General features: G+C 38.1%; 1 protein-coding gene across 10 annotated transcripts in view; it reads left to right on the top strand.

The window, feature by feature from the left end:
* The window catches only part of ppp1r13ba (protein phosphatase 1, regulatory subunit 13Ba), a 28,489-nt gene extending 4,977 nt beyond the window's left edge, over positions 1-23,512 (top strand). For 2 of the 10 annotated variants that reach the window (XM_026243764.1, XM_026243768.1), the window contains exons 3-19: positions 442-561; positions 2,762-2,832; positions 13,253-13,354; positions 14,875-14,895; positions 15,030-15,204; positions 16,629-16,825; positions 17,304-17,444; positions 17,768-17,960; positions 18,573-18,704; positions 19,718-19,827; positions 19,929-20,361; positions 20,458-21,209; positions 21,423-21,560; positions 21,648-21,781; positions 21,886-22,052; positions 22,163-22,362; positions 22,492-23,512. In XM_026243764.1, coding sequence (XP_026099549.1) covers positions 442-561; positions 2,762-2,832; positions 13,253-13,354; positions 14,875-14,895; positions 15,030-15,204; positions 16,629-16,825; positions 17,304-17,444; positions 17,768-17,960; positions 18,573-18,704; positions 19,718-19,827; positions 19,929-20,361; positions 20,458-21,209; positions 21,423-21,560; positions 21,648-21,781; positions 21,886-22,052; positions 22,163-22,362; positions 22,492-22,533 — 3,128 coding nt within the window. In that variant the 3' untranslated portion in view covers positions 22,534-23,512. Of the gene's footprint in view, positions 1-441; positions 562-2,444; positions 2,582-2,761; positions 2,833-8,624; positions 9,124-13,252; positions 13,355-14,874; positions 14,896-15,029; positions 15,205-16,628; positions 16,826-17,303; positions 17,445-17,767; positions 17,961-18,572; positions 18,705-19,717; positions 19,828-19,928; positions 20,362-20,457; positions 21,210-21,422; positions 21,561-21,647; positions 21,782-21,885; positions 22,053-22,162; positions 22,363-22,491 lie in introns of those variants that run through there. The other 8 variants (XM_026243765.1, XM_026243772.1, XM_026243771.1 and 5 more) reach the window with 8 other exon arrangements.

The following is a 23,512-nucleotide window of genomic DNA, read 5'->3' as shown; positions in this document are numbered from 1 at the left end:
CCCACAGAGAAAGCAACTCTGTCCATCATCACATAACAATGACGTCCTTGTCAAAGTCTGTCCTAGACAGTGGGTGGTAGTATGTGGGTCAGAACGTCTCAGGGCCTGGGCCGCAGCCTCTAGGTTTGTTTACATGGCCCCTGCGGGCCTGTTATTCTAGTGTCCCACACATGGCACGCAGCCCGCTCTGTCAAAGACAGTAAAGATAGCCTTTAGCAAGGATAGCCAGACCTTTTTCATCTGGACATGCCACTGTGTTTTGCTACGGGACTATTGTGTAATAGAAAGGACATTTTCCTATTGAAGTTTTCATGTCATGTGGATTTGTTTAAAATAGGAAGTATTGTAATAGTTTTGACATTCACATTCTCTGTGCTAAGGATAGAGTGCAGGGTTTTATAGCCTGACTGTAACAAAGAGTGTCTGTTTTCTTATTCACAGAGAGAGCGATCCCTTTTGATCAGCTGATGTTGGAGCACCTACAGAAATGGGGTCCGAGGAGACAGGAAGTGAAGTTCTACTTGCGGCACGAGGAGTCTCCCATCGCAAACGCTTCTCAAGGTTGGCAAAAGTGATGAAAGTTTGGCCATGACCACAACAGGGCATTTTGTCAGTTGCTTGGTTCCTTTTTTTTTTTTTTGTCCTGTTTTGTTTAACCGCCATTCAAAATGTTGTAGTAAGATTTTTTTTATGTTTTTGAATACTGACCAAGTATGCATTTAAATGATCAAAAATACAGTAATATCGTGAGATACTATTACAATTCAAAATAAATGTTTTCTATTTAAACATATTTTAAAATGTAATTTATTTCTGTGACAGAAGAGCTTTCAACCACTATTGCTCCAGTCTTCAGAGTCACATGATCCTTTAGAAATCATTCAATGTTGAAAACAGTAATAAATATCTTTTGTAACATTATATATGTACTTACTGTCACTTTTGATTAATTTAATGCATCTTTGTTGAATGAAAGTACTGGCTGGAAATAGCGTAAGATATTCAGAACTTTCAAAAAACTTGTTAACTCTTGCTAATCTGTAGTTGAGGTTTGTGATAAGTAACTTTCTATTAAATCTTTCAGTTCTTTTAAGTGAGAGTCCCTTGAGCGTTGGGCTTTGCAGAGTTTTTCTCTGCAGTCATCTGCAGTTACGTAACTAATCCTCTTTGTGTGTAATTGGTCTCCCGCCTTCTTGCGCTCGTATCTGCACCTGAGACAGACCATCAGACTAGAGGAGACGAGGAGCATTGATGCTTGTCTTACCTCCACAGAGAAATACAGACTCTGAGTTTTAAAATGAGAGAATGCATCACTATTAATATTGCTCATACATAGGATAAGTGATTTGAACTAGGGCTGTATAATAAAAAAAAATTTAAATAACAAAAATAAGCTTTTCTGTCAAATATATTGGGATATGAAAACAGAATGATTTGGGTGATTTTTTAGGGGAGAGCATCTGCAAAGAAAATCTTAATAATTTTATTAAAATATTGAAAAATTTATTCTTACTGTGCAAACCATGCTTTTAGAGCTGGAGTGAAGGTTTTTTTTTTTTTTCTTCACACGTAGGTAGGTTTTATAGTCTACATTCCCACTATTTTTAACCCATTCAATATGGCTTTAAAATGATAATTATGGATTTATTGTTATCAAATAAAAATATTTAACAAAATATATATTTTGTACTAGTGTACTATTGTTTGTACTATTAGTATATAGTATATTATAATAATATAGTTAATAAAATTATTTTTCAAAATTTTTGTTTTCTAAATCTGTAAAATTTTAGTATCATTGAGGTACTTATTCAAATATTTTGAATCAGGTTTTATTTTATATATTATGTTTTAATTTCACTTGTAGTTAAAGTTTTAGTAAAGTTTTTTTTTATTTGAATATATGTGCATATAGTTTACACTTTTAGTAAATCAAGTTAAACTAAATTAAAATATGATATTAAAATTATATATATATAATATATAATATATATATGGTTTCTGTTTTAGTTTGAATTAATTGTATTAACACTGAAAATAATAATAATAATTATATTTATTTTCTAATTTCTTAATTCTTCAACTCAAGATTTGATTTTATTTTATTTTGATTTTTAGCAACTGCATTACAATGCATTAAAGCCACTCATAACACCGTAGCAGCCTCATAGTAACACCATGGCAGCATTGCTGCAGTAAGTTTTTGCACATAAAGCGACACTAAAATGTACATTTCTAGTTCATCGTATCACTACGTTCTAAATTAGTCTGTGAGGGCAGAGGGCGGTCAGTGGGATTGTGTACAAGCCTATCAGAGGCGGCGCGGTCCATGAAGGTCTTGGTATTTCCAGAGCCTCTGACAGGATTACACATAATAACACAGCTCTGGATTTAGAGAATTAAGCTCCTGCTTATTTATAGATGGCACAGTTGAGAGTGCTGGTGAAACAAAGGCTCACAAAAGAGAAATGACCAGAGGTTGGGAAACGTTTAAACAACCCACTGTCTCGGCACAGAGTAATCAGGGTAAATATGCCAGCCAAAATCCCACTGCTGGATCATATGCTCATTAGATTCAAAGGTACCCTTGTTCTTTCTTTTTTCAGTCATACGTGCGACTGGTGTTTTATTATTTCATGTTTTATCAATACAAAAATGCCCCTCTGTCCAGTAGCACTGACTATGTTTGTTTTTAAGCTATGCAACAGTTTGGACATTGTTAGAGTGCAGGGGTGATGATGTAATCTTGTTTTATTTCCAGCAGGAAGTCAAACTTCAGAGCAGGAAGACAGGAAGAGCAAGGGAAACTCGGACAAGCCTTGCGAGAATGGGGTACGTTCACATTCACGCTGTTCTGTCACACTTTCCTTCTGGACTGTTTTAGAGTCATAATGAGGGCTGCTCGCCGAGGCTCCACGTTAAATTGTGATGGAACTGCATAGACAAAACACAAGTTCAGCACTTCTTTTTGTGGAATAAATGTGTGTATTTTCTATATGGTGTAAATGTTTCAAGCTGTAAAGCCCTCTTGTTTTTGCTTTTACTGCTTTGAAAATGACTAAAAAAGCTTTAAAGCACTTTTTTGTGTTTTCATTGGCTTCTTTTGCCCACTCTTCCTTAATTTGTGCTTTAATTAATTTATCTATGGACACTCGTCAACATGAGGAAATTTGGATGTATCATCTATTTTCATATTGTCTTTGATATTGAAAGGGAATGTTAAGTATTTCTGTATATACTGTGATAGACTCTTACCCACAACTTGTGCTCATTACAAAATTAGTATGCAATATTGTCTGCTGGTTTGCTAAAAGAAAGCTTTCATTATTCTTGAGTCATCTATGAGAAAATTAAGAATTTTAAAATGACTTTATACAATTATATATTTTATCTTACTGTTTCATATTTTAATATTTTATATATATTTATTATTATTTTATGTACTAGTATAATTAGTATTAATATTTTAAATTAACTTTTCATATTTTCATTTTAATTTAAAGTAGTATGCAATACTTGTCTGCTGGTTTGTTAAAAGAAATCTTTCATAATTCTTGAGTCAGCTATGAGATTTTTTATATATAGTTTATATATTATTTCATATTTTATTATTTTATGTATTTCATATTTTATTATTATATTAACTACTTTAATTGGTAGTAATATTTAGAATAAATCTTTTTATATTTTCATTTTCATTGTCATTTAAATTACTTTAAATTTTCTAAATTTTTGTTATGTTTTTAAAATAGTTTTCTTACTTTGTTAAATTCATTTTATTAATTTTGATGTTTTATTTTTATATTTTTTATAATTATTTTAATAGAATTTTTTTAGAATTAATTTTTTCTAGAAATGTAAGTACTTCAAATTACATTTAAATTCAGTTCGTTTCCAGGGCAACATTTCCCCTCTTTTTTTTTCTAATAAGTATAATTTACATAGTTTTAGTTAACATGATCAACACTGCTTCAGAAGGCATGGAATATAGTGTATAAAAGTCTTTTTTTTTCTTTTTTCTTTGGAGATATACAGGCCATCATGACTTTACACTCTTACTGTAAGAAAACGACTTCTGTTCCACAAAAGAAAGTTTCACAAGTTTGAAACCGTTGAGTAAATGATGACAGAATTGACATTTTTGGGTGAACTGTTCCTTTTAAGAATCAGTTCTGACTGTAGTTGTCATATAATTATGCTCCAGTTGGAAGTTAGAAGTCGGAAGCTTCGCAGCGGGGAGTTTGTGTGCAATGTGCTGATAAGCTCCAGTCCCCCACCAAAGTCATATGCAGCGGATTGGTTCATATGGCGGACACAGGAAGTTTTAGAGAAACAGAGTACACAGGGTTCCCTGTTTCCCAAAAGATCACTCGACTACATAACGCTGCCTAGTTTCCATGCGCTTCCTATTCCACTCCATATGTCTGTCTTTGATACAGATCATCCAGAAAAAAGGAGGTATTGTTCTCTTTTTCCGAGCTCAGAAACGCACATCTACATTCCTCTGCCAGTATCCAAGTCTGTATTTTAAGAAAAAGGAAATTGATGTCTGTAGGTATATATTCCAGATCTCCAGACTGATTAACATTCCACAAGACTGTAATCATAATACCCATAAAGCTGCAGAGCTATTGAACAGGTGGTCACTGGGACCTTCCCAGCGTCATCAGTTATATTATAAATGAGTGACACGCTCACTGCAACATCCCGATATGCGGCCCTCCCCACGTCCCATTATGCAGCTGTTATTACAGATAATCCAGGCAGCGGGGGCTTCTCTTTCAGGCCGTATCATGTGATGATATATTAATTACATCTGGCCAATAAACTCTAGTACTTCTGGACTTCTGCGCTGGCCTGATTGTATATTCTTATTCTAAAACTGCCAATGTAATACGCAAGTCTGCAAGTGTGCTCTACTTTAAACCAGGTCAAAGGGCCAGAAGGCAAAATATTAGCTACATGTTCAGCACACCAAAAGTCTCTTCCTGCCCCTGATAATACAGCCGAGCAGCTGACAATGACTGTGTACACTGTGCATTTGACAGTCATGTATCTTTATATAGTATTTCTCTCAGGGTCAGAATGCATCAGACTTTATTCAGGATGCTTCAAGTCATTATGCACATGTCAGCATGTGTTGTTTGCCCATCTGTGTGTATTTTTATAGATGGATGGACCATTCCAAAGGCTGCATTTATTTGACCAAACGTAAAAATATTATTACACGGAAAAAAAAAGTATATATATATATATATATATATATATATATATATATGTTTGATACAGCAATAAAAATACAGCAAGTGCTTGCTTTATGCTAATTTGCATCATACAAATTCAAAATCAGAGTTTTGTTTTGAGGCAGAAAATTTTATATTATTTTTGGTCAGATATACACATTTTGTCAATTTTTCAGACCATTTTTTTTACAACATCACTATAAATATATATATATTTTTTAAATGCTATTTAGTTTTAGATGAATCCATTCTTATGTGGCATGTGAAAGCAAAACAAACTGTGGTTGGTGTCTTTACTGTAAGTCAGACTAAGTGGGCGAATCTTGGCCAGAATGAGCTGCAATCTGGACAAGACTTTTATGCTGTTAGTTAAAAGTGTGGCTATGCAATATTATAAAGAGATCTTTCATCAGGCACATTGTTGGTTTTCAAGCCTGGTCCATCTGGAAGCTTTGTCTCAGAGCTCAATGACCTTGTCCCACTCTGATATCACTATCATTGACCTTCACTCTCTCTTTTCTTCCTCTGTGCTCCTGTAACATTCCCTGTGATGACGCTCAGAGTAACCATTTAGCACTGCACCTCCTGCACCCTGCAGATAAAACTTTGTTAGATAATCAAAATTCACCGTAAAACGCGATTAGAAGTTCTGTGAGAATGCAAATGCTTCATCTGTGGAGATGAATGCTTAGCCCTTGAAAGTTCCCAAAGATCTGGGCATGTTGTCCCTAAGGGTTCTTTGCATAGTCATGAAAGAGCAATGTGTTTCTGCCTAAATGCAGCAGGAAAAGAAAACAAATACTGTCAATTAAAGTGCCATTGCATTTGAAGACAGCACTGGGGATTCTTCTAATTAACATCTAGCACTTGTCCTGAAATTTGGTGATTCTCAATTGGTTTTCCTTTAGGACAAAATCACAACTGAAATCGTCCTTTTAAACCAAAAACATCATTAAAATCAAAATTTTGAATTGTTTTATATGCCTTAATGCACAATTATATGCTTTGTTGCATTTTATACGTTGCATTAAAATGTAATGCTTTTCAATACCATGTCAGTGTTATTTTAGCATTTATATACTGTTATAATTTGTATTATTAATATTTTGAATTAGTTTTTATTTTTATATTTTCTGTTTTCCTTTTTAAAGTTTTAGTGATTTTATATGGTTTTTGTCATTTGTATGAGTTTTTTAAAAAATGTCTATATATAGATCATATTCGTTACATTTCAGTTATTTATAAATAGTTATTTTAGTTAATTTAGTGCTATAAGTTACACTAAATGAGAAATTATGCCTTGGCAATTAGAAAAATTTAATAATTTAAATAATTTAATTTAAATAATTAAAATAAAATAAAATATCAGTTAATGTTTATTTCATTTATTTATTTATTTATTATTTCAATATCATTAAAACCCCTATATTATACCAGAACAGACCTTGACGTTTTTTGTCATGAACCTTGAAAACCACTGATTTTAGTGGATACTAAAAAGTGTCTTTTTTTTTCACCAAACCAAATCATTACTCTGAAGTACATGCCAGTCTGATGCATATTGTTCAGTGTGTATGCTGAATTTGAGAGCACAGATTTTGCCCTGTGGCACTGGCTGTACTTTTCAGCATATGGACATATGAAGGTCAGTCATGAGTGACCATGGTCAGGAGCTATTAAAATGCGGATGGAGCTAAATGGCTGGCTCAGCATTATAATAGCACTTATTGACTGTGCCCATTTCTGTCCAAGATACCTAAGCCAACTGGAACAAAAAACGGTCTTCAATTGCTCATCGCTGTTGGAATACTAATATAATGGATTAGCCCACATGAGCATCACAACTTGCCGAGAGACATGCATTTCAAATGTGTGCATTTTTACTCCTTCTTGTAACTTAGCTACTTATTGAAATCTGACTGAATTTTATTTTATAATGGCAAAAACTTTAGCTATATTAAAAACGCACCTTTTGCGTTTATATTATTATATTAGCCATTTACGTTTTTTGGACATTTATGGTATTATTCGAGATAAAGAATAGTAAACCTCTTTAGGGGAGTAAGATGTAACATGGTGTCATAAAATAATCAATGTACGGTGGTACTTTTTGTTAATGGAATGGACGTGTTTCCTTGTTAAATATCAATTTCATCAGCCTCCTCTTGTGTACTGTAATGCATGGTGCATTTGAAAGCACGCGCATGCTGTAAAAGTTGTGTCGCAGAGCTGCAAACATTAATGGTAGATTCTCTGGAGAGCGTCACGCATGTGGGAGTGAGTGAGTGCGGGGCAGCTGTGGCGCAGCACGGGCAGTCTGACAGCGGAGCTCCCGGGAGAGGAGGGGTCTGTGTGTGCGTGCTCTAGTGATGTCCGATTCGCGAATGAATCATTTCTTTGAACCGATTGACTCGGACCATTTGAACCGATTTGCTTTGTTGTTGTAAATTCCCTGTAAATGCATATGTAGAAGGATATGTCACGATGAAATCCTAAACTTGATTAGGCTATAGTTTTTTCCCCTGTTGTAGCGATTACAGAAATTAATAGAACCATTAGCTATGCAAAGCGATTCGCTGAAATTAATCGGAAATGCCTTCTCTCTGTAAATTCAAGATTGTACGATGCCAAGTCAGTGAATTGTTACATCGTTCCAGGGGTGCACACCAGGGGTGTTTTGCCATAGTTTAATACTGTTTTTAAAATATAGTTTTGTGATATTGACCGGCTGCGTCACAGAATCATCCACAAGATGCATGCGCAAGATTCTCGTCGTTGACAAACGATAGAAGACATTTCTCAGCTTTGTTTTCTACAATGGAAGCTTTTCTACAATTATCCATCCTCACTCCTCTTTTTTACTTTCAGTTTTTATAAAACATCCCGTTACAGTTTCGGTGTGAGACACCGCTGTAAATGATTCAGTGTGTGAGTGAACTGCCCAAATGAATCAAACTCGTTTGACCGTTTGCATAAAAAAGATTAATTCGGTGAATCTGGCATCGCTAGTTCTGATTCTGAACAGCTGACAAGACTTGTTTGCTTAAAATATTATCAGAGAAAGTTATTCTCAGGTCGTTTTAAGTCAATCTTATCGACAAATAAGGATTTATCAGTGATTTTTGTTTAGGGCACTGAACAAGTGAATTTTCAGTGTAATTATCCAGATTTTTTTTTTTTACTTTTTGAATCGTTAACGATTCCGATCTGGGAACTCATTTCAAAGAATTGGTTGAATAAGTTCTAAAAAGCCTGGCTTTTTAGAACTTGTTCAACCAATTCTTTGAAATGATCCGACTCCAACGAATGATTCGTTGATGATTCGGACATCACTACTGCAGTCTACTCTCTGGGCAGGAGAAGCGCGCACACACATTAAGAGCGAGAGAAGTGCTTGCACGTCAAAATTGAGCCTGAGGGGGGAAAAACTTACGCAGTCTCCATCATCACGCATTCACGTTAACATTTTACAAAGGTCACGTGTTTCTATCCAACATTTGTTTAATGTACTGTAATTGCTCATCAGAATCACGAAACTGTAGATAACTATAGTAAACAAAAACACGCAAAGTGAGTCGCGCAGAGTGGGGATGACAGCCTGACTCATCGCTAATGTGCTGGATGACTTCACTCCTGCTTTTTGGAGAGGGGATTGCGGCTGTGAGTGTGACTCTGGGGTCTCATAACAAACACAACACCGCAGATCCTACAGCTGCACTGCATCCGTCCACACAGCGCCGATGCTTTTCACATAACAGACTCGGAAACACTGTTAGAAATGGAGTGGAACCATGTCGAGACTGTGCAGGAATTCACAGCTGAAGGACAATGCAGCAAAATTAAGGTCCGATCATGCAGAATAACCTGGGACTCTAACCAGGTAATTTCAGCGCTCATCTTTTAAGTGGACCCTTATGCGTTGCTCTGTGTAGCATTGATTTGTGAAGCACAGAACCGGTTTACTCAGATTTTCAGCCTGTTTGCTGATCAATAGGAAGAAGGACTGACCAGTTGTTATGTGTCAAAGTGTTAGATCAGGTTACTTTGTTGTCTAGTTACATGAGCTGATAGATCACAGCTGTATGTACTGTACTGGTAAGGCGTACTGTCAGTTGACATGTAATATCTGGGTAGCTGACTTGACATTTCAAATCATAGAGATTTCATTTCATAGAGTGTGTCTATTGCTGTAGTTCATCTGAAATTACTTTAAACTACATTTTTATATGTATAATCATTATACATGCAGATCTCAGTGGAGAGTCCGCAGTGGATATTGTGCTTCTAACTGTATATGAGAGCTCCTTTTAACACTTTCTGTATTATTACACTTAAAATTATTTAAATATCTGCAATGACACAACTGTCTTTATTTTGCAATTGTAGCTAATGTATAATATCAGAGCTCATTATTACTATTAGTTGACTAATGGCTACCTTAAAACATTCCGAGGAAAATGCTTTTATTTAATAATTCATGGGCTATAGATTACATATTGTTTTTTATAAAAAAAATATATGCTTGATATATTTGGATAAAAAAATAATCAATTTGCTTTGACGTTAAATCATGTTACTTGCCACATCTAAAATTTACTTTGGGATTCCTAAATAAGTTTGTTTTATAAAATCTATATCACTTCTGAATCTCTCAATCACAGAGAATGGGCTTATATGGTTATGTGATAGAGTTCACAATCTAAAACTTAAACTTCTCTCTTCTCTATGTTATTTTCAGCAACCCGTTTACAAATGTGCCATTAATATTGTGCGTGATTAATTGAATCTCTGTGTAAACTGATTTTTTTTTTAAGTAGCTGTCATGTCAGACTTCAAATAGTGCATTTGTGAGAATTGTTCTTTTGACGGGGGAACTAAAAGTACTCTAACTACGGCTCATTTGTCAGACAAGATATGAATAGCAGTGGCTGCGGGCAAGCGATGACCTAATGGACTATGTCATATGTGAAAAAGGGTGAAAAGGAGGGAGGAAAAGAGAGAATTATGTCTCCTGCAGATAATACAGTAGTAGGCACTATTAGCTATAATGTAAACACTTATACATATGCTTTAGTCATAGATTCACTCATTCTGCTGTAAGATATTTCAAAACATTTCTCACAAGCTTCAGTTAATGCCATGGGTTCATATGTAATGGGTGAGCGTGTTTAATACTTTGTGTATGATCTCATTCTGAAAAGGGCCTGTTCCCTCAGAGCCACCAGGTGCTCACCAACACCTCAACGGCCCCAGGGATGACCTCATTTTCTGTGGCTAGAGCCACATTTCAGGCGAATCCTTCCACAGAGTGAACATCCAAGGTTTCTAAGGGCGGCACTCCCTGAAAGAATTGAGATACTACCTTGAAAGAATGTGTGTTTATATGTCAGCCCAGGCCTTTGTATTTTGGTGGTAAATTATCCGCAATGTAAACAGAATGGAAACTAATAATCTATGACACATTGTTGGCTGACACGTGTTGTCTGATGCTTTTCTAAGTGTTTCCTTCCCTGTAGTGCTTTCCCAGGATTTCCTCATGGTGTGTTCATGTCACGTCAGAAAGATTGAAATTTATGACGCACGCCAACGCAAGTAATTATTTTGAGCAGGAAACCCTGAGCTTTCTTTAAGCCCAGAGTTGGGTACCTGTTGGTGAGAGAGCACTTTAGATGCAGCAGCAGTATTGACAGTAAATTTGTTGAAATCAGTGATATTATAATTTTTTATGTTTACAATAAAAATAAGTGTACGGTTACGTGATATTGCTCCTGTTCACACAGATCCACGAAAACTACTGAAAACGCTGTTACGCATGCAAGTTCAGTAGTTAGCAATGTCGCATTATTAGGAAAAACTATACCTTTGTGCATATACCTATAATTAGCACTTTCAAACCCTTTTTTTTTTTCAAGTTTGCTATTGTTATGTAAATGATTGGCCCAATCTAAAAATGCTGAACTGTATTATGCATGCCAGTACAGTAGTTGGAGATGCCACTTTGCAAAGAAACACTTTGCGCTTGCACCTTGCAAACCTTTCGCATAAAAAGTTTTCAGTTTTTAGTTAAACATTTTTTGTGTAAACAACCCCTAAGTTGCACGCACAAAATACAATATAATGGAACAATTATGACAGAATTTAAACATAAATTGAAGAAAAACATTAAAAAGGGTTAGTTCACCCAAAATTGAAAATTAGTAAAATGGAATGAGACCCCGTTTTACTCCTTCTGTATCCTACTGTAGGTGTATATGACTTGTTTCTTTTTTCAAACCGATCCAGTCGGAGTTGTAATAAAAACTGTACTGGCTATTCCAAGCTCCATCATTGCAGTCAACTTTGCTTCCTAATTAAAATTTTTGGGTGAACTAACCCTTTAATAAAAAAATAAAATGGCTTGAATGCATCTGCCGTTGTACTTACGAATCCACCAGTATTCAATTAATCAAGTGATTAATTAAATAAATTGCCAGCAGAACTGAGCACCCATGAGCAAAACTGGCTGATTTCATACGACTGACTTCTAGGGGATCCTGCATTAGTCAGTCAGTCAACAGCTATTAGGATGAAATGAGCATTTTAGCAGAGCTTTTTCCAGTTATTATAGACCTCATTGCAGTTATATTGACTAAAAAAATTCTTTCAGAGCTGAGCATTTCTGCTTTATCTGACAGAACAGAGACCTCTCAGAGGATATCTGGTGACGATTTCCTCTTAGCTGGCCAACCCCAATTTTAACATGGGCTTGCCACATTGACTTTTCTTAGAAAATCTCAGTGATGCCTCAATGAGATCATCTAGATAAATGTACCCTCCACACGAAAATGAGGTTTTTGCAGTCCTCTGACTCACTAGGGCCTGTCAGATGTGTTTTAGTCATTATAAGTATAACGTGTACAATGAGCCAGTTATGGGAATTGAGACAAGCCAATGATTCAGTTATTTTGAATGTGTGCCATACTGACATGTCAGACAGAAAAACAGTCTCGGATTTATGAAATTCAGGAATATTCTGATACATAGGCTCATGTTACTTGCATTTTTGAGTATGTATGCATGATGTGCTTATATTGTTAGTAAAGAGTGAATGTTAAAGAGCATGTATAGTTGGTGAGTTCATACAGCTGCAGGACATTGCATAAGTATACACATCCTGTTCCCATTCTCTAGGCATTTCCTCGTGAACCAGTGGTGATTTCTAGATGTGTCTTTTTGTTTGTCTGTACTTGTTGAATTGTTATTTCTAGTACCCAATGCCACACAGCAGTCCACCCTATGAATGAATGAATGAATGAAAGAATGATGCATTTATATGTGGGGGGGAGGGTCTCTCCTCAACCAGCACCCTACTGGAAGCAACAGCTTGGACCAGATTATATTCTAACCTTAAATTCTAGCTAGTTTTAAATGGACAATGGTGATCTGTTGCTGGTTTAAACTAGTGTGAAGATGCACAAAACAAAACATATAATGATCTTTTAAGAAGGCTGTCTGAACCTGCTTAGCTTGTCTAGGATAGAGCCAGACATACAGTACCAGTATAACTACAGCAGTATAAAATGTGTCTAAAAATAAAATAAGAAATTAACTTTGGATATATTTTGAGTACGGTCTGTTTTGTTTGAAAATGAACACAAAATAGGTTGAATTTGACATTATCCAGTGATACACCAATGTAACAACAATTAAGTTGCCAAAATTTTTCCGATTTCGGAATTATTTCATTTTCTAATATTTTTGAGTAAATATGTTACCTTTTTATGTGTTACCATTTTTGTGTTTGTCTATTTGTCATCATTAATTTGCATTACACATATTGTCGGTATCGGCTATGTCTGTTGACTACTAGTTTGAAACTACCTTCATCACCATTTAATTCAAAAGATTTTTATTTTATTGTAAATATTTCATTAAATAATTGCACACTTTATTTGTTTGAACAAGTGACGTTCAGCTTGTTTGTGTGCAAGGCTAATTCTGTGATACTTTGCGTGTGTATTTGTGTGTAGGTGGGGAATCCGCGTGTGGAGCTAACTCTGTCAGAGCTGCAGGAGATGGCAATGCGACAGCAGCAGCAGATCGAAACTCAGCAGCAGATGCTGATAGCTAAGGTAGGCGCCACCATATGAATCCTCATATCTATTTATTTATTCATATGTCTTCAGATCTTTTTCCTCTTCTTATGTCTGAACTGTACGGTTGAGAAGAAACTGTCAAATTCCAAAATACCACTTTTATTTGTGGATATGCATCTTTCATTTTCAGATCTGTTAATTTTTTTTTACTCTGCTGACTTTAAAACTAAGACAGGTGTACACACATGCATAAGGGGCATACTGTATGTGAACACATGGTCATATCATATGGAGTGCATGAACTGTCATGTTTGATTAATAATACTAGCCTGGTTCCATACGGCCATGTCAGGAATTTTCTAAATACCTTTAAATGATTTGCATTCTAAATTTGCAGCTAGTGCACTCAAGCCTGATGTCATTCAGTTATTTATCTCTTTCGATATTGTGTTTTGAGAACCATGTCTTTGTGATTGAGATATTGTCTTGAGGTAAGTGTGTAGTGGTTGAGTATCACGCTTAGGTGGTGGTGGAGAGCAATGCGTGTTGCCTTGACGCAAAGTTCTTTTCCTTAAACAACAACAGGAAAGAGACTTCATTCACTTAGGAAATGAGATCAGCATTGAACTGCAGCTGTCAGGAAGAGGGAGGACGTTAAGTCCAATGGAGATTGTACTCCAGTGTTCATGTGTGTTCACGAAGGTGTAGTCAGTTCCCGGGAAAAAGTATCAGAATGCTCTGGAAATTGCAGACAAGCGTCACAAGGCCTAGCTATGATCTCTGAAGTATATGCGACTGTGTATTCCATGAATGAGTATCAAGAGGTCATCAACCCATCTAATGTTGTAAGGTAAAAAATGCATGTATTTTTACAGCTTTTCAGGTAAAGGTGCTGATGAAATGCTATTGAACATGATCTTTACTTAATATCCTATATATATATATAATTTTAACCCATACAATGTATTTTTGGCTATTGCTGCAAATATACCAGACTGGTTTTGTGGTCCAGTCTCACATTTTATTAGGCTAATTTTGGTTTTATATTTTTAATACAGATTTTTTTTGTGGATAGATGACTATAGATTGTAGAGTGAATAAAGGAATAAGAAAAAAGTGCATGCCTATTTCCACAAACCTGTTCTACGTAGCTGTAAACATCGTAGCTCTGCAGTTAAAAACATGCTTTGTTCGTTCATCTGTTCATTTAACACTGGATTGTGTCGAGTCAACACTCTGGGACTGTTAGGCCTGGCTTTGCTTTCGCTCATTCTGAAGCAGACCTGAAAGTGCTAGTCAGCACGAACGCCCGTGTTTCCCTCCACTTTCTATTTTAGTCTCATTCATCATACATTCACAGTTGGAGTAATTACAGTATTATTTGTGTTCCTTTTTATTTGTTCCCTGCCCTGCTAACAGAAATCTTTTGTGTTCATATTCTGTAACGGCTTTGAAATGAAGTTGATGTTCTTTTATTTCCTGTCTCTGTCTTTCCTTTCTCTATTTTACCATCTTACCTGGCCCTTCCTTATTGTTTTCATCCCATTCTCTCGCAGCTCTCCACTGTGCGTAGTGAGGTGTGTGAAAGGGCTTTTGTTGATCGGTGACGTGTTTGTTTTCATCATCTGTGGAGCATGTTCCCTCCCATTTTGAAATTGACTGTTACCCTCTCCTGTCCTTTCCTCCCTTTTCCTCTCCTTGCTGTGTTTAGGAGCAACGATTGCGGTATTGGAAGCAGCAGGACCCCCGTCAGGGCCAGTCCGTGTCTGAGAGTGAGAAGCTCCAGAGGTTGAGGGAAAGAGTGGAAAGTCAAGAAGCCAAACTCAAGAAGGTCCGTGCCATGAGGGGCCAAGTGGACTACAGCAAACTCATCAATGGCAACCTGTGTATGTACAGACATGTTACCAGACTTCAAAAATGCTTTTGAAATTGCTCACTTTATAAATGAATTTGACTATATGTTGGTATTTGATGTATAAATGGAATATGATGTTTTGTATTTGGATGACCAACTGCACTACCAAGAACAATATCTGTTTTTTTGCTTAAGTATCATATATGTGACACTGGACAACAAAACCGGTCTTAAGTTGCTAGGGTATATTTGTAGCAATAGCCAAAAATACATTGTATTGGCCAAAACTATAGCTTTTTCTTGAATGCCAAAAATCATTAGAATATTAAGTAAAGATTTTTTTGCACCCTCTGATGCCAGATTTTCAAATAGTTGTATTCCGGCCAAATATTGTCTTATAATAACAAACCATACATCAATGGAATAGTTATTTGTTTAGCTTTAAGATGATGTATATCAATTTTGAGACTAGGTTTGTGGTCCAGGGTCACATATGTCCTTTAACCAAGGACTGTGTTAACACAAGTCAACATGAAATCAGAATTGAATATCCTTTTCTCCTCGCAGTGACTGACTACTCTTCTCTGATTACAAATATAAATCGGCACAAGGGTTGGGCAAAAGTTTATCTAATGTCCAAACAAGTTTAAACCTCTCCCCTTCAACAACCTGTCAATTACATGATGATCGCAGCAATTAGCAAATTATACTGATCCTATCAGTTCCCAAAGGACAAAATCAAGTCTCCACCCTACATTTTTTACTTGTCCAAGAAGCCCTTTCACTCGCATATACGAGCCAAAATAGGTCACAGATTCTGGTTCGTTGGGTCGTGCAATCTTTTAAATTTCAGGGTTGGATACTTGCTAGTTCAGACCCACAAATATCAAGTCACAAGCCCTTCAGCAAGAAATATTTTGTTAGGAGGATTGTCCCTTTAATAGGTTCATATCACCATTCCAAGGCAACTGTAAACAAGAAAGTTACTCTAAAGAAATCAAACCGCTAGTTCTTAAGCTAACAGTTTTTACTATTGTTAGAACACAAGTGGAATTTCATCCCTTGCTCCAGTTGCTTTTTGCTATCCACTCCATCTGTGTTTCTGGCAGTGCATCAGTCGGTAGGAACTTCTCTCAACTTTAAAAGGAGGAGTTCTGGTTGGGGTGTGGAACAGCCTGGGGTGGATTTCACCCCCCTCAAGACATTCATGAGATAAAAACAAAGATCACAATACCATTCCTCTCTATTTGGAATTTGTCTTATGACATGTGGACATGGGGAGTGGACATCTGGCCAAGAAGCAGTTTGCACTGGACCTCACTCCTACATACTTGCTTGAACACACACCCACTTGAAAAATCCAGACACATGTATGAAGTGTATCAACCATCGTGCATCCATTTGCACACAAAGATAGTATTTTTATAATCGGAATGCTTCATGTGTGTCTTTCAGCTGCAGAAATTGAGCATGTTAGCAGCCTGTTCCAGGAAAAGCAGGCAGAGCTGCAGTCAGCCATGCTTAAGGTGGACCATCTCACACAGCAGCTAGACGATCTGCAACGGGGACGTCTCAATGGACTGCAGCCTCTGGGGGGACCGGTGACCAGTAATGCTGCCCTGGAACTACGCAAACTCTACCAGGAACTGCAGGTAGGGATTTTCTGCAAAGAGAGATTGACATTATTTGTTGGTGGTAATGCGTTTTGTTCAATTGCAGTCAGCTCATGATATCTAATGACCAAAAAATATCCACCATTTTTCTGAAAAAAAAAATTCAACTCAGTTTATCTTAAATATATGAGAAACATAATAAGCAATAAACTTTCGTTTAATCCGTTAACGCTGTCTGATCATCAAAAACTATTTAATTCCCCAGTGATTTTTTTTGAAGGACTTTGATTTGAATGGGCTTTCCTGTTTTGCCACACTTGTTTATTCTTTCCTCAATCCTCTCTGAAGTTGTGTGTGGTACATTGAGCCCCACAGTGATAATGCATAAAATATTCAGATTATCAAGCGTGTTTTCAGACTCCAAAGATATTAGTTGCATATGTGACATTTGATGAGATGGAAAAATATTCAGATGCAAGTAACAAAATGACGCGTGTATGTTTGGATTAACATTTAGATCCGGAACAAGCTAAATCAGGAACAGAACAGCAAGCTACAGCAACACAAGGATATGCTTAACAAGCGCAACATGGAGGTGACCATGATGGACAAGCGTATTGGGGACCTCAGAGAGCGTCTCCACAAGAAAAAAGCAGAGGCAAGTGAAACAGCCTGCAGCTAAATTGCCACGTCCAGTTTGAGCACTTGATCTGTATTATTACAATGAGCTGGATTGTTAATCATTGCTTTTTTTTTTGCTTTTTTTTTTTTAAGATACCCTAGATTTGGTTAAACCCTGTGATTTAAGCACAAAGAATTTCAAAGCAAAGTGTTTGACCCCCAGAGGCATACAAAATTGCATTTAGTGATATTTGTTGATATATATGCTGAATATTTTTAGGTGTAAACACTAGAAAAATGTTGATTAGCCTTGCAAACTTGTCTCTATGGGGTTTGATTAACTAATCCTCTTCTCTACAGCTTGGCCGAATGAGTGGTCCTCCCTCCCCTCAGCCCACCCCAGGCAGTTCCGGGCGAGTGGCAGCAGTCTGTCCCTACATCCAGGTCCCGGTGCCCGGGCGAAAGGAAGGAGGCTACAGTTTACCGCCTGATCCCCTGAAGCCACAGTCTCTCTCCACCTCTGCTACAGTCAACCATGCTCGCTCCAAGTCAGGTCAGTCCTTCTACCTCTACTTTTGCATTTGTTGCTTTCCAGGACTGTGATAAAAAAATACTACAGAAATTCTAGAGGTCTGTCCACAAGAATGCATAGTTGAGAACACTCTTGTTGCTCTCACACAGAAAACATTCATAGAAAAGCTCTCTGTGGTAAAAATTACGAGCATCAAATGGGTTTACTAGGTTCATGACCCCATTCAGGAAGATGCTACTACATAAATGATGAAAGACATATCATATGTTTGCATCTTGAAGGCTGTGTGTATCAATCACTTAAGAGCAGAAAGCCAGCTCTGAAAGCCACTGCTGTAAAATCATTTGTTCAGATCAGTTCTAATTTCTTTCTATGCTTCTCTCATTTTCCCGATGCCACATTATGCAGTATCAATTTCCATCTAAAAGGGGCAGCTCCTAAACCCCAAGTTTTTAAAACATATCTTTATTCAGATACTCTCATTAACGTCACACTAAAACATCTTTTTGTTTGTTTTTTCCAGTCTTTATTGCTAACATGCTTTTCCATTTTCTCATGTCTGTCACCTTTTCTACTCCTCCTCCTTTTCTTTTCTCATGCTCGTTTGTCACATATGTGGGGGCGGCGGGACAGAGGAAGAGAGGGTGAGGATGCCTGCAGGCCCATGGAAGGTCTCAGACTTAGACATCATAGTGGACCCTCTGGTGCCGACCTCAGGGCCTAGAGAGGGGCCAGAGGCCCCCACAGACTCCGACTGTACTTCTAGTGAGTTTTTCGGGCATGATATCAAGAAGAAATTGTTGATCAGAATATATAAAACAGGGCTGGACTTATATTTAAAACACAGACATTTTCTTGTGCTTGGCATTTGAAAACAGTTTAAAAGGTATGCTTCATTTTAAAGTGTAGCTAAATAATATATATAAAGACATTGTGAATCGATTCGATCATAAATTATTCACAAACACTGAGATAATCAATCTACACTAGCTTGCACTTAGTTTGTCAGTACCGATGATGTAAGTCATATAATGTCTTACCTCATGGGTACTGACAAACCAAGTGCATAACATGTGAATTTTAAGCACCACCCATTATTAATCTTAAAAAGCAGTACACTTACCATATCCTAGTAGTCACTGAAGTTAGATCCACAGGACTCCAAAAACCCTGAACTAAAATAGTGTAAAAAAAAAAAAAAAAAAAAAGAGGTAGAAATTATGTAACGTTTTTTTTGTTGTCAGTAGTCTAGGAGATACAAGGCTGGCCTTACGAATCCAAAACAAAATACTGTATTTATCCTTAAGCATATTTAATCACTAGAAGAATTTGACCCATGAAGAGAGAAAAAAACTGTATATTTGATATAGTTTAGTCCTTTGCTTCACTGCATTTTCCTTTGTAGGACTTGGCAGTTGACTTGCCAGTGAGTTTGATGGCGTGTCTGTCAGACGAATGGGATAAACATGCGTCATCGCCCATGGCTTTGACAAGCAGAGCAGTGGACTTGAACACATAGGCTTAGTAATCCATTTAACCCAAACAGAGCTGGATCTGGGCAGAGGACAGGACAAAAATATTCCCCACTCATACCCATGATTAGAAGTGTCCTGATGTCATAGGGGTCAGAGATGTGAGTGTAGTCCCATTTGAGACTCATCTCCTGCTTTAATGACCCATTGAGCAGGTCAGTCTGTGCCATAATGAGGCTGACAGGAGAAAGAGCATATACGTCTCTGTCTCTGTCCATCTAACTCATACCTCTGCACTTCCTACAGCTAATGATGCAGTCTGGCCCTCGTTCAGCAATAATAGGGTTCCTCTAAAACCTCCAGACTGGAAGGACACAAGTCAAGCTCATACCAGCAAGATGGGTACCTCAGACAAGGTGAGATTAAACAGTCTCCTTAGAGCTTAAGCACAAGTGTTCGTGTGAAAGACATCTTTGAGTCTTGTTCATGCTTAACACGTGGTTTTGTCTCTTTACAGGAAGCCCCTAAGCTGTTAGGGACAGTAACAGCACTGTCTAAGCAGCCTCCACCCATCTATGGAACTTATCCCAGTGCAGGCCATCACTCCACAGTCTGTGCCACCAGCTCTTTGCCTCGCTCTGCTCCTGGCACATTAGGCTGGCAGAGAGCACCCCCTGCCTCTGGTTCTTCTTCACAGCAGATCCAGCAGCGGATAACAGTGCCTCCCAGTCCTACACCTCAATCGGGGTCACCCCTATTCCATCAGGGTGAAAGGACAGAGCCTCCTCTTGCTGTGGCAGTACGTCCCTTTATTCCGGACAGGGGGTCCCGGCCCCAGTCTCCAAGGAAGGGTCCTGCCACTATGAACTCCAGCTCAATCTACAATATGTACTTGCAGCAGCCAACAGCCAAAAACTACTCCATCAGCAGTAGAGCTGCAGTTAAAGCAGGTAAGAAGTTGTTGCATTGTTTCCAGACATATGTATAGCTTTGGTGTTTTCTCTTCTTTTAAATGTAGTTTTTTTTTCATTGGCCTTTTCTTTCAGTATATGGAAAACCGGTCTTACCTGGTTCCACCTCTCCTTCTCCAGTTCCACTCTACCAACACTCCACCACAGATGAGGTTGACAGAGAGGTGGCCCAAGAAAGCACTCCCTTACCTCCACCCAGTGTGGAGAACATCCCTCGCCCTCTCAGTCCAACTAAACTGACCCCTGTGGCCCACTCCCCTCTCCGTTACCAAAGTGACATAGACCTGGAGTTGCTTAGAAGGAAATTAGCCAATGCTCCCCGACCTTTAAAGAAGAGAAGCTCCATCACAGAACCAGAAGGACCCAGTGGACCCAACATACAGAAGCTCTTATATCAGCGATTCAACACCCTTGCAGGAGGAATCGAGAATGGAGTTGGTGGTACACCCTTCTACCAGCCTGACAGTCCTATGAACTACATGGCCACAACCCTGGGCGAAGTGGACACTCCAAATGGGAACCTGATGGAATCAAGCATCTTAGCTGAACCTTCAGCAGAGCCAGAAATCCCAATCCCTCCTCCCACCTCATCCGTGTCACCAACAGCTGATGATAAGGAGAACCAGCTGACACATCTATCTAGTGACTCAGGGGGTGCCCAGTCTGCGGACACCTCAGACCATTCTCCTAAGGACAACAACAAGGACAATCATAACAACAACCACACATATTTTACAGACACACAATCTAGCTCAGTACCAGAACCTCATTCCCCTGCAGAGCAGGACACTACAGCACACCCAGCCACTCCTCCTGGTGTATCTACGGTGAGTTGGCACTAGGTTTTTTGGCTATGCTTGTCTAACGCCTTATTCTAATATACAAGCAAAATTGATATAAAGAGTCCTTTAATCTGGTAACATCTAGACAGTATGGTTTGCTTACCTCTGCATAGGAATGTATCTATAGTTTGACTTTTTTGCTCAAAATATATGTTATTCTTCAAAATATAAAGGCTAATAGAATTTTTTACATTACAGCTCAAGCGCACCAACTTGAAGAAGCCCGGCTCTGAGAGGACAGGTCATGGCTTGAGGGTTAAGTTCAATCCTCTTGCACTGCTTTTGGATGCATCTTTGGAGGGCGAGTTTGATTTGGTGCAAAGGATTATTTATGAGGTACAATTCAGCTTCCATACACCCCTTACACCTACTTTGAACTGGACTTAGGGGTTTTTCCTCCTCAACTTTTTTCTCTGTCCTTAGGTGGACAATCCTAGTACTCCAAATGATGAAGGTATCACGCCTCTCCATAATGCAGTATGTGCAGGTCACCACCATATTGTGAAATTCCTGCTGGATTTTGGGGTCAATGTCAACGCAGCAGATAGTGATGGATGGTGAGGACTATCACATTTGTCTGATGGTTTATCTCTTCACTTTGGTCTGCATTATGGAATAACACCAATTAACCAGTTGCTTTCTCTTTCTCACTTGCGATCAGGACGCCCCTGCACTGTGCAGCGTCATGCAACAATGTTCATCTTTGCAAGCTGCTGGTGGAGTCTGGAGCTGCCATTTTTGCCACTACTATCAGTGATGTGGAGACGGCAGCAGACAAGTGCGAAGAGATGGAGGAGGGTTATGTCCAGTGCTCTCAGTTTTTATATGGTAATATCAGAAGCAATCACTGGTGTTATTTTTTTATTATTAAGGGTGTGTTTCTAGAATAATTGCTGTAAATGATTCTGAAAGGCTACTCTTCTTTGTTTCCCTTCCAGGTGTGCAAGAGAAACTGGGTGTAATGAATAAAGGGACGGTGTATGCCCTGTGGAGCTATGAAGCTCAGAGTGCAGATGAGCTGTCTTTCCATGAGGGCGATGCTCTCACCATCATGAGCCGTAGAGATGACAGCGAGACAGAGTGGTGGTGGGCCAGACTTAATGACAAGGAGGGCTACGTACCACGCAACTTGTTAGGGGTAGGATATCTGTATAGGCACATTTATTTTTAGACTGCACTGTTGTGCATTAAAATGTTTTGTTAAAATTTAAGTCACAAAGTGAGGAAAAAAACAACCCTGTAAATCTGTAATCTGTTGTCATTGTAGCTGTACCCAAGGATCAAACCCAGGCAACGTTCCCTGGCATAGGTGGCCAGAAGAGACAGCGCAAGCTCCTATAACAGCACTTGGCATGAAGCTGCGGGGTGGCGCTCTGCCCTGTCTTTGCCGTCACCACAACACAGAGCCCACAGGGGTGGCAAGATGATGGAGCACGTCTGGTGTCGGACAAGATGGATTTACCCAACAGTGGGGAATTCAGTGGACTTCTGTTTGCATCCCAGATTTTATTCGTCACTATGATGTGTTGTTTTTGCAGTGTCCCTCTTACCCATATCTCTGTTGACGAACGTTAGCTTTTCTGTCCTCATCCACAGTGCAAACCTCCTGAGTATATGTGTGTGTGAGTGTTTCAGTGTGGGATGTGACTGTCAGAATGGGACGTGGATGTGATGATAAGAGTTGGTGACAGAGAATGTAGTCTTGGATTCCAGTGTTTCATGCTCTGTGGTTTTTATCAGGCAAAAAGGAAACCGAAGTGACTGATGTTTCACTTCCCAAGGTTTAGGAAGTTGCTGATTCAGGGGAAAGGAAGGAAGGTGCTGGAAAGTGTTTAGAAGAGGCCTTCAGGCTGGTCAAGCAACTGATGGATAATAAGGAAGTGGATTGGTCTGGAAACATGTATATGTTTACGTGTGGAGGATTATGTGGCTTGAGGAGGTGAAATTGTGGAGTCGTCTATGAGAGGATTTTAAAATGGATGCAGAAAACTGATGCCATAAAAACTAATTCATTGGCTGTTTTCCATCAAACAACATATCACAAACCTATATTCCTATGCTTAATTCAAGTCAGGCTTTATTTTATTTTATTTTTTTGCTAAATCGTTTCCCTCTTTAAGGGATGTTTATTTATTTTAAATAAAATGATTTAAAAAAAAAAAATCTTTAAACAGCTTGATATAGGCTAATATGGCTGTCAAAACCGGCAGGATCTGCCATACTAGAGCCATTTATGCAACATGTCATGTATATGTGCACAATAAAATTTCCACATTGGGACAAAGTCA

This window comes from Carassius auratus, unplaced genomic scaffold (assembly GCF_003368295.1).
Source record: "Carassius auratus strain Wakin unplaced genomic scaffold, ASM336829v1 scaf_tig00004433, whole genome shotgun sequence".
Lineage (NCBI taxonomy): Eukaryota > Metazoa > Chordata > Actinopteri > Cypriniformes > Cyprinidae > Carassius > Carassius auratus.
The sequence above is the reverse complement of the archived record's forward strand: the minus strand, read 5'-3'. Positions and strand labels throughout refer to the sequence as shown.